The following is a 12,068-nucleotide window of genomic DNA, read 5'->3' on the forward strand; positions in this document are numbered from 1 at the left end:
CGTTTGAGGTTGCTGTGAGCTATGACACCACAGCACTCTGCTGAGGGTGACATAGTGAGACCCTGTCTCAAAAAAAAAAAAAAAGACTGGGGGACTTTCAGATTGAGAGAGACTTAAAACACATAATGCCTGGATTGACTCCTGGACCAGAAGAAAAAAAATGTGTTTTTTTTTGTTTTTTTTTTTTGCTGCCATAGCATTATTAGCACCATAGGCTGTAGATGAGTTGGCAGTTTTGTATCAAAGTTAATTTCCTGATTTTGATCATCATAATGCGGTTATGTAGAACTTCCTTAGGAACTTTATACTGAACCAGGTAAGGGCAATGGGGTACCATATCTGCAACTCATTCTCAGATGGTTCAGAAAAAATGTATACGTGTGTGAGAAAGAGAGAGAGAGAGAAAAAAAAAGTCAAAGCAAATGTGGTTAAATGTTAACAACTGGGGAACCTGGGTGAAGGCTATATAAGTGTTCTTTGGGCTATTGCAATGCTTTCCTAGGTTTGAAATTATTTCAAAGTGTGAAGTTGAAGTAATTCATATTATTTTTAATGGAAAATAAAATCGATAACCTAAGTTACATATAAAAGGATTTTTGCTTGTTTACCCACCCCCCATCTTGTTCTCAAAATACTTTATAGAGGCTTATAAATATGTAAAAATATAACAAGATAAACTAAAAACAAGCAAGCAAGATGTGTGACCCTGGCAAGAACTTTTTTTTTTTTTTTTAACATTCAAGTGCTGGATTGGTGAAAAGGAAACTTCTACATTGTGAAACTGTACAAAATACTCTTGAAAATTTGACAGGTTATATGGAGAGGTTTCTCTTTGTTTTGGGAAATAGCCCAAACTTTAATATAGCTATTGGTTCTTATATGTTGCTGACAGCCTTTCTTTCGAAACTTGACCTGTAATTAGACACAGAGAATGAACTACTGGGATATGGAAGCAGAAAATAATTATCAGTAAGAATAAAAAAATAGACTTTTAAAACACGTATAAATTTTATGCATGTACACACTTTATTAAATTTGCATTCTACATAAGGCTGGCATTTCACAAAACTTTCTATTATTCCAAAAGCAGTTATCATGAAATATAGTGATTATATAAGTTGATCAAGCAAAAACAGTTGTATCTACAGGATTTGCTTATTGTATCATCTCTTATACTTGTTTGCAAATAGAAGCCTGAAATAAAGGATATAATATTAGAATAGGAAGAGAGAATTTTAGTGTATAGCAATGATCTCTTTTCAAATATTAGTCTCTATATAAAAATAAAGCGGTACCATCAACAAAGGTAATCTACGAGTTAGTGTATCTTTTACTTATTGAAAAACAATCCCTGCGCAAACTTAACTTTCTAGTCCATATGAACACTAAAAACTAAACGCAAACCTTGATTGAAAGAGTAAAGTGAATCATTTTACCTCTTAGTTCTCATACCATCAGAACAATTTCAATTTCCTGCTCCAGTTCTACCCCTCTACTGAATTTCAAAAACAAATTTAAATATCATATCTCAAAGTTCTTTCTGAACAGTTCTAAATCATAGCCTAGAAATGATGGCCAAAAGTGTCCCTTTAAGGCAAAGTAGACAGTAGAGGAAAGGTGGATAAATCTCCTGTAAGACAAAACCATCTATTATCATTATAGAGGCGGCAATATTTCAACAAGGATCTTTATAAGCACAGTAGAGACACTAAATACCATCAGAGAAATTTTCTTTATAATGGCCAACATGGGGACAAGCTTCATAATAGATACATTTATGTTAGGTTTGAAGGATAATGGGATTTGCACAGTTAAGAGCAATACAAGAAATAAAGCCATTAATGGCTGTTTATGATTACATTTTAAAATAAAGAACACATCTGATGTGATAACAGCACTACTGCAAGCTAAGTGATGCTCCCTTGTTAGTCATTATAAGAGAATAGGTTTCCCTTCAAGCCATATACTATTACTAGTCTGTGAGTACCTTCAAAACACATCATCTTCCTTTAAAATCCAAGGATTTTTGCCTTCAAAAGACACAAATGCAGTTTTCATTTCTTACATTCGAGAATGGAATATTATGATCTTAGCAGGCAAATTTGCACATTAAATACAGGCAATCCAACTGCTACATCTGAACATTAAGAGAAATATCTCACGACAGACATTTCATACAGTTATAAATTATAAAGAACACAACAATGGACTACACTCAGATTTCTAAACTAGCTCAGTCAGGAGTTTTCTCTTTGCAAAACTAAATACCTTACAGTGCTCACACTTACTAGCACATACACTGCTCATAGCTCACACAACTTCTTAAAAGCAGAATGCACTATAACATTGACTTTTTCAGCTCCTAAAAGCATCCTCATACATATTAAACTGCTCTTTACTATAAGGCAGTATGAACAAGAACTGGATTCTGATTCTGGTGGCAATGCAATAACCAAAACACCAATTACCACACGACAGAACAAACAAATGCAATGACAAAATGGAATCAAAAAAAGGCAGCAACCAAAATGGTATGTGGCAATGACACACATTAAAGGCCCCTCTGTCACCCTACCTTATGATAAACATCCCTCACAGCACGACAATGTACCCCAAGGCACCTGAGGCCTCATAATACCACCCGAGATACTGACAGCTCCATGGACGCTTTAGTACACAGTGGTTTGTATGTTAACAACATTATTCATTCATTTGTAGATGCTCCACACATCTGGTCAAGGCAGGAATTTCTTCTCCTTGATAACACCACCTAGAAATATCAATAATATTTTATATATTCCTTAAGGCAACAGGTTTTTTTGGGGGGGAATATCAACTATGCTAGCAAAGTCATAAGAACCTGTGGTGACTAATCTGGGCATCCTGTAAATCCATTTACATTCTTAGCACAAAATCAATCCTCACTTCACACATTCCAACAGCAAAGAAGCAAAAAGGGTAGTAAGGAAAGCAACTGTGTTTCTTCCCCTCTGTGAGAAATGGCATGAGCAGCTCAAACAGGAAAGGGAAATGAAACAATGTACTTGAAGCTGATGCAGAAAAATAAAAATTTAATATAACCCAAAGCAATTTGTATATAACTATGAGATAACGAGATTTGAAACTATGTAGTCAACTGAGAACAACAAAAACAAATCTCTCAAGCAAGAGAATTTCTGATCAATTCTGTCATATGACTGCTGGAGGAAAGAACCAGGATAGAGAATATATATCAGGGCCTTCTTTGAATGCATAGGCTTAAAATAGGTGCTCTTTGAGGCACTAATAAAAAAAAATCCTCTAAGCAATCAAAAATAAGTATTTGAGATTTAGCCACTAAATTCAAAATCAGATTACCAAAAATAGAAGTTAATAAGGTCTAACTACAATTGCAAAATTGAACTTTAGAGAAAGAGAGATGCCAAAAAAAGTTAACAGCATCGGGATAGCTGAAATCTGCCAAACTTTAATCCTCATTATGGATCAAAGTTCTCTGCGTGCCTCACTAAACATTTTATGTAGGAACAGCAGTTTAAACGCTGAATCAGAAATGACTAATCAATTGGGTGAGAGATCATCCATCAAGATGAGCGGAGAGCATGGATTGGAGCATGCTCCTGGAGACTCTGCGGGAGCGCTGCCTTTAGCCAGTGAGTCTGAGGACAAGCTGCTGCTACTACTGCCATCCAAAATATCTGAACTGAGGACAAAGCAAAAAGAATTATAAGCAAATGCATCTATAAGGGTAAACATAACATGCAACGACATAGTTTCAAGAACTCACAAATCAGTACAGCACTTGTAAATAATAAAAAGCACAAAAGCAACAGCAATGAACTATGTAATATACTATTCAGATACCTGCCAAATCATAAAGTTACAGAAATCCAAAGTAAGATTCTCATGGTCTTGGATCATTTGAGTGCCCCCCCTGGAGGAACCAGTTTCCATGAGGAACTTTCCTCCTTCCAGCTCAAGACATTTCTACCTTCCTATTTCTCTTCTTACCTTCCCACCAGGCTTAGAGTAAGAAGAATGATTACTCATTGATGTAACTATCCTTGGACTGTCTGAAATATTAACTACTCGATAGTTCCTCTACTCTAAAACAGTCTTTCAACCGTCCTAAAGTCAACCACTTCCCCACTCCCAAAGGATCTTCAATTCCAACACATTTTTTAATGATTTCCCCCTCCAATTATATGCCTTTTATATTCTCCTCAGTTTATAAATTCCTTACACTGTTTCCTTTCCTTTTGCTTTCAAAACCCAAAGGTTTTCCTGCTATCTCTAAGACGCCTTTTCTTTGTTCCTTTCAGTTATTCTCCAGGTAAACTTCTAAAATGAATAATCTAAATCCATAGTCTCAATATCCTCTAAGTCCATGGCCTCTAAACCCTGACAACTGGCTCCTGCCCTCATCCCTCCACTAAAACTCCTCCTCTGGGCATCAAGAACCTCTATACCCAGCCCAGGGAAACAGTCCCCATCCAGCCCAGGTGCTCACTGCTCCCAACAATCAATCTGGCCTGCCTCATAAATCTGGCTTCATACTTCAGCATGGAACTGAGAACCTTCGCAATTTGGCATCAAGCTGTCTTCCTGGCTTTGATTTTCCATCAATCCAAAATATAAACTCTATATTTCCCCTGAATTCACTCCTTCACTTATTCTAATACTTACTGAGTGCCTGCTAAGTGTGGGAAGTAGGCTAGATATTAGAAATATAATGGTGTTTAACCTAGACATGGTCCCTGCCCTCACTACAGTATCATGAAAACATGCATTTAAATAATGATGCTAATAAATATCTAATTATAATTTGCCATAATAAAGGAAAGCTACAGGGGGCTACGAGAGTATTTAACATGGGTAACCTGATATAATCTGGCATAAGAGGGAAAGGCTCCCCAGAGTGGTATCTGTGCTCTAACCTGAAGGATGAGTAGGCACCAAGTAGGTCAAGTTTGGGAGGAAGCAATGGTAGTTCTAGGAACCAAAAACAGACTAGTGTCTGATGTGGCTGTGATACAAAGAGTAAAGAGAATACAGCAAGGGAAAAGCTGAAGAGGTCGGCAGTTTTAGAATTTACACAGATATATTTCTTATTTATGAAAAGGAAAAATAGCATAGGATTGGAGAAACAGTTATGAATCAGAAAACATGGATTCTAGATTAAGTTTGGTCACTAGCTCCTTTGCAAAAGGCCATTCTGGTCTAAGGTGTTTCAAGCTGAAATGTCATGAATCTTTAATATTATCATTTTTATGAATTTACAAGTTAACATATTACCATCATGAAGTAACTTATGGTGCATGTGGAAGTTTCGGGGCCCTATACCACCCTCAGTGAAATATGTCCCATCCCCCCAACTCTGCTTCTCTACTCTTCTCTTTTTCTTCAAAACGGCATCTTGTTCTATCGCCTGTGGATTGTATTTAGGTGGAGACAGACTACAAATAGGCTTTGGAAAAGTAAAAATAAAAATGGAAACAGTATATTCCACACTACTCCTACTCTATGCTCACTGCTGTCAAATGCATCATTAATAATTCTACTTTTAAGTTACAAGTTCGGAAAATTTAGCTGGCTCTGATATTTTTTCAACCAAAAGGCAAAATGGGTCTAAAATATGAATTATTCAAACTACTGAAAGAAAGTTGCACAGATAATCCAAGACATTGGAAAATCAAAAGACCTTTCTATTTGCCTTTGGAACATATGTGATTTTTCCTCCTGTAGCTTTTTGCCTAGACTAATATTAAAATGAATTTACTTTCCTAAAGCACATATTGGCCAGGCAGCTGAAGGACATGCTCTATGTTACTTGGCAGGAAGAAACAGGCTTAGATTAAAATTTGGCTACCAAGCAGATAATCTGAATCGAAATAAAAAATTCCTTATTCCAACCACCAGACTTATGCTGAGCCCTCGGTTAAAAGATTCCATTTGTAAAAAGACCTGCTTGTAGGGGGTGAATCCTGTATTCATTCGAATGCACAAAACATGACTCGTGCCGTGAAAACTGCTCTTCTAACGTGTTTAGAGAACCTTTAGAGAAATAAGCTAAAGGAAAAGTTACCAAGAAAATGAGAAAAAAATAAATATTTCATTTCAGAATGTCTTCTCTATTTATAAAATAAAAACGTATACAATTTTGTTCATAACAGAAAAATAGCATACTCACATCTAATTTCCACTGCAATTTAGAGTCAGAACTTGGTAAACCTTTAACCATACACTTTCACTAAACTAAAATCTAGTTTCTGTTCAAATTAACCTGGCATGACTACATGTGGTCATGGAAATAGAGACTACAGGTCACAAATCACTCATTGTTATTATATCCATATTAATCAAGACTTAGGTGATTTTTTAATCCACAGAGAGATCACTGTACAAAAGTAATTTTCACAGTGTCCTATATTAAATCTTCTACTAGAGCTTCTAAAAGCAACAAAGCCCAGTCCAATTTGGGTTTCTTTCTTCTTCCTTTCCTCGCTTAAAGCTCTGAGGGAGGTGCTAATGAGCCTTACTTATACTGATGGCTGAAAGCCAGACACCAGTAAAAAATCAAAAGACAGAGGCAATTCAAATTAAACACTTAAGTACCTGAATCAAAACTGAGCGAATTTACTCCAGCCACTGAATATACATATTGAAGCAATATTTGAACCATGCAACCAAAAGTACTTATGACTTAAAGTAGCACCCTCTATCCAGAAAAACTAAGGGTGAAAATATAAGCGAATCATTAAAATATTCCAATGATAAAGTAACAACAAAACAGGGATGTCATGGCATCACCTGCTGACCCACTTTGTGCTTTGTCTGGCCAATAAGCTGGGTTCTATCAGATTAATGGTAGGCATGTAAATGTGCCAGAAATTAGCTGCAGCCCTTTCAAGTATAGGTACATACTTAGATTTTAGTATAACTGACTACCGGATATTCCCACACCCCCGTTCGTGGACTAAACTGATACATATGGTATGTTCTCTGGTCTCTACTATCTTGCCTTATTATCTTACTTAATTATCTTTTAAGTTTGTAAGACCATGTATTTATTTATTTTCCTTTCTTTTTAATTACTTTTTTGCTTCTCATTTCTTTTATTTCTCTTTTTGGTCTTATTATTTTTGTGTTTCTTCTTCTTCTTTTTTATTTATTTTTTATCTTTTTGTTTTGAGACCACCTATTTAAATGTGGTCATTTCCACAGTCATGTTGCAGATAGGAGTTTTAAAGTATCAGCAGATGTCTAAGCTGCTCGTATAAACATCTCTAAGGTATATATACACACTCCGGTTATTTATGAAATGAATCAAGATTAAAACTTGTTTTTTAATGCTCTGGCTTCTCTTCAGAACAAACGAGTCTGTTGCTTTCTACTTAAACTTAGTTTTTAGACCTGTCACATATTCACAATGAAATTTTGCTACAACACATACATTAAAATAATGTTTGAATCCCTAAGATAAATCTAATGACGGGGTGTGAAAACAGACCCCATCACACTAACACTGATGCACTGTGTAAGAAAATTCATGGAGAGTTTTTCCTTTTATGTAGAAGAAATGGACTATCACTTAATCTTCACTGAACAGCCAGTGAAGACGCCTTTACTTTACATAGCACACGGCAGATGCATGCAGTTATATTGCCAGCAGAATAAGCAGCAGAGTTAAGAGTTCCCGACATGCAGAAACAAACAAAGCACCATGCAAAGGTGTACTTGTGAGTTACATGCCAACTCTTGGTGTTAATAAGGACTAAATGCAGAAATGTCCTATTTTCGGCTTGGCGCCTGTGGCTCAAGTGGCTAAGGTGCCAGCCACATACACCTAAGGTGGCAGGTTCGAATCCAGCCCAGGCCCACCAAAACAACAATGAAGGCTGCAACCAAAAAATAGCCGGGTGTTGTGGTGGGCACCTGTGGTCCCAGCTACTTGGGAAGCTGAGGCAGGAGACTCGCTTGAGCCCAGGAGTTGGAGGTTGCTATGAGCTATGATGCCATAGCACTCTACCCAGGGGGATAGCTTGAGGCTCCGTCTCCAAAAAAAAAAGAAAGAAATGTCCTATTTTTCTGCCTTGTGGGTGATGATCTTCCCCAGATTTGGTTGGCAAAGATGTCAGAATATTCATTTAGTTAAAAAAAAAAAGAAAGAAAAAGTATGCCTAACTGGACATAAACTCCAAATGGGTCAGTAGTAACATTTCAAATTTCAATTATACTTCAAAGATGTCGAATTTAAAAGGCTATTATCTAAATATAAACTTTAATTAAAGGGTTATAAAACTCGTATTTTCTTTTTCTTTGTGGGGTGGGGTAGGAAACAAACTATAAAGATTTAAATGATGAAATAATGTCTACTAACGATCTGATCCTTTCTCTACTCTCTAAAACGTAGCAAAGAAATTGTTTCTTTAGTTATCAAATAGATTGCCATCCAGAATGCAGCTGGTTCCTATCCCTGTCCCCATTTCTTAGAATATGGATATGTCATTCTGATAATGAAACTACAGTATAGAAATAGAAGACTGAGTGTGGTGGCTTACACCTGTAACCGTAGCACTTTGGGAGGCCACGACAAGAGGCTCACTTATGCCTAGGAGTTTGAGACCCTATCTCTACAAAAAAAAAATAGAAAAAAATTAGCTGGCATGGTGGCACAAGCCTATAGTCCCAGATATTGGGGAGGCTGAGGCAGGAGGATTACTTGAACCCAGGAGTTTGAGGTTGCAGAGAGCTATGATGACACCACTACACTCTAGCCTAGGCAAGAGAGACACTGTCTCCCTCCACCAAAAAAAAAAAAAAAAAAAGACATAGAAGAAAAGATTCTGCAAAAGCAGCATCCAATTTTTACATAAAAGGAATAGCTTATATTTAAAATCTCTTACCTATAGACAAAAATGTCAGCATCACTAGTACATAGGGTACCCCAAAGTCTTAGCGCAATTTTAAGCTTTAATAACCTCAGAAGTACAAATGCTATTGACTAAAAACATTATTTGAACATCTCAGTACTAAACTATCTTTGACTTTTGAGTAGCAGATGTCTTCTTCAGATTATGTGAGCCCTATGTTGGCTTGTTAGTACACTGAGTAGCTTCAAATAAAGTCTTCATTATTGTTGTTGTATGCTTTTGTGTGTCGTACCATGACAGCTCTGATGAACATTCCTGAAAAATAGTTCCAAAATTGCTTTGAAGGGTGGACTAGGCACTGGCATCAGTGCATAGCTTCTAAGGGGAGTACCTCGAAGGAGACTCTAGTGATATTCAGCAATGAGGTACATAGCACTTTTTTTAGGATGAGTTTGCAAACTTAATTGTCCAACCTTGTATGCCTATGTTAAAACACACTTTACCATAAAAAAAGTGATATGCAATTTCCACTAAGTAGAGTGTTTCATCCACTAGTCCTCTTGAAAAGCTTCAGAAGTTTTCTCTTTGCAATCATATACATACCCGGAAAGGCACTCTGACTCAAAACTGGAGTGCTAAAGTGCCAAGGACAGATAGAGATGAGAGAAAAAAGAGACTGTGGAGCTGAAAATAGCCAGAACAATCTAAAAGACATCTATTCTAAGGCTATAAAAGTGCTGATCAAGTCTAATAAACTAGAATAATCTGTGACTACAACTACAAGTTATCTCACACAAAACAATGAATAAGTGATTTGGAAAGAAGGAACCATCAATTAATCCCTCCACCTTGTATGTGGCTTATAGGCTTCTTCATATCTTTCATTTAGAGGATATGATCCTGCTGCTTTTGTTTTTTTGAGATGGGGTCTCACCATGTTGCCCCTGCTGGAGTGCAATGGCTATTCACTTGCACTGCAGCCTCCAACTGCTGGTCTCAAGTGATGCTCCCACTTCAGCCTCCCAAGCAGCTGGGACTATAGGTGTGCATCACTGGGCCTGGTGATCCTGCTATTTGTAAAGTGTCCTCATGGGGTTTTAAAAAAGATGCCCAGCCGTAAAATGCAGGGACTCAAAAGGATCCCCAAATTCTGAAAAACGTTACATGATTTAATAGATGGGTACTCAGTAATGAGTTGATTAGAACATACTGAAATCTTTTAAAATATTACCTGGGCACTGCTACTATCCCTTTCCCTTCCTTCCAATATGTATGCCAGCCTCCAAGTGCTCAACTTTAGATAGAGGAAAGGAAATTAACTTCCCCACAAAAACATTGAAGGTCCTTAAGTTAAGAGATCTAAACTAGGATGAGTAAGACTAAAAAAACAAAAATACATTTGTGTCACTAGACATAAGAATCAGGAAGGATCACTGTAAAAATGAAACCTTAGTTATCACTGTGATGGAATACACAAAAAACTTTAAAAAGATTTTATAACAGATAATGCTATTCAGGGCATATCACACTCAAGAGAATGCTGGTGTCCTCTGCTAAGTCTAAACGATTTAATACAAAACACATGCAGGGCAGCTACAATCAGTGCACATTACCCACAGCAACCCAGAGACTCTCACACCATCCAGCTGTTGACACTTTACCACACCATTAGCACCAATCCAGAGAGGGTGACCTAATAGGAGCTAGGAATGAACGTGAAGGTGCCAAAAAGATACTCAGGACTCTCAGATAATCGGTCTTTTCATATTATCTATACCTTGGAGATTTCCCTTCTATGGAAACATGGATAAACAGTTGAAAAGATTTTAAATTATCCCAAATACTACTGATGTAGCTCCTTTTAAATGGATTATACCCTAACATCCTTTTGATTTTGTTTCATTTTTTACCATGAACTGAGATCAGATAACTCTGCAGCCTCCGCAGACAGCACATTGGAGGTGCCTTGGAAGAGTCGCTTGGGCTGGCTTTCTGTCTCCATTTCACCTAAAACAGAAAGAGATGATGCTATTGCAAAACAGTTTTACAAATACAGGCTTGGTACTAAAATGGGGTGACCTTTGTTTACCAAATTTGAATACTTCTTTAAGCCATTACTTTTTTTTTTTTTTTTTGAGACAGAGTCTCACTTTGTCACGCTCCATAGAGTGCCAAGTAGCTGGGACTACAGGCACCCGCCACAATGCCCAGTTCAAGCTGTTACTTAAAGGCTATTTTCCCACGTGCTTTAACATAGAAGAAATATGCTTCCACATAAATGCAACCAAAAAGTCGGCAGCACTAAAAACTACTTCTTATTCATTATATGTAGCATGCTGTAGATATATTCATGTTCTTTAATAGAAAACACTGACTGCATCAGGCAAAATGAAGGAGGACTTACCAGAGTAAAAATGAAGTATTCCCCAATAGCTGAATCTCATAGCGAATACTATTTCATACTAGATAGTTGGCAAAAACTATTGATTTTGTATGCATTTTAATATCTGACCATTTCCTAAGATGATGTTAAATGGATTAAAAAATGTGTAGGCTGGCCAGGCGTGGTGGCTCACATCTGCAACACTAGCACTCTGGGAGGCCAAGGTGGGTGGATTGCTTGAACTCCAGAGTTCAAGACCAATCTGAGCAAGAGCAAGACCCTGTGTCTCCTAAAAATAGAAAAAGTAACCAGGCATTGTGGCAGGTACCTGTAGGCCCAGCTACTTGGGAGGCGGAGGCAGGAGGATCTCCTGAACCCAAGAGTTTGAGGTTGCTGTGAACTAGGCTGAGGCCATGGCACGCTAGCCTGGAGCAACAGAGTGAGACTTTGCCTCAAAAAAAATGTATAGTGTGATAAATAGCGTATAAGTAAAAAGTTATTTTACACTATTTGGTGAAAATGAAGGTTAAAAATATGTTTGAAAGCACAACTCTAATTGAAAGCAATTATTATTCAATTCACAAAATTGGTGTTATACTGACCACCTCAATCGTATAGATTTTCTCAGAACTGGTAATAGAAAATCTTTGCAGGCTCGGCGCCTGTAGCTCAACCGGCTAAGGCGCCAGCCACATACACCTAAGGTGGCGGGTTCGAATCCCCAGCCAGGACCCGCCAAAACAACAATGACGGCTGCAACCAAAAGATAGCCGGGCGTTGTGGCGGGCGCCTGTGGTCCCAGCTACTTGGGAGGC

The 12,068-nt window shown here is 37.4% G+C and overlaps 1 protein-coding gene and 1 non-coding gene across 7 annotated transcripts in view; both read right to left on the bottom strand.

Moving 5' to 3' along the window:
- Positions 1-1,023: 1,023 nt before the first annotated feature.
- FAM122B (family with sequence similarity 122B) overlaps positions 1,024-12,068 on the bottom strand; it is a 23,187-nt gene continuing 12,142 nt past the window's right edge. For 4 of the 6 annotated variants that reach the window (XM_023517376.1, XM_023517375.1, XM_012809639.2 and 1 more), the window contains 2 exons: positions 10,781-10,877; positions 3,120-3,700 (listed from right to left, as the gene is read on the bottom strand). In XM_023517376.1, the coding sequence (XP_023373144.1) occupies positions 3,559-3,700; positions 10,781-10,877 (239 nt within the window). In that variant the 3' untranslated portion in view covers positions 3,120-3,558. Of the gene's footprint in view, positions 2,771-3,119; positions 3,701-10,780; positions 10,878-12,068 lie in introns of those variants that run through there. The other 2 variants (XM_023517378.1, XM_023517377.1) reach the window with 1 other exon arrangement.
- On the bottom strand, positions 11,120-11,257 carry LOC111727511. Its single transcript, XR_002775059.1, has one exon. It is a non-coding gene; the product is annotated as a small nucleolar RNA U109 (small nucleolar RNA).

The sequence above is a fragment of the Otolemur garnettii genome, unplaced genomic scaffold, assembly GCF_000181295.1.
Source record: "Otolemur garnettii isolate 467f Iridium unplaced genomic scaffold, OtoGar3 scaffold00109, whole genome shotgun sequence".
Taxonomy (NCBI): Eukaryota; Metazoa; Chordata; class Mammalia; order Primates; family Galagidae; genus Otolemur; species Otolemur garnettii.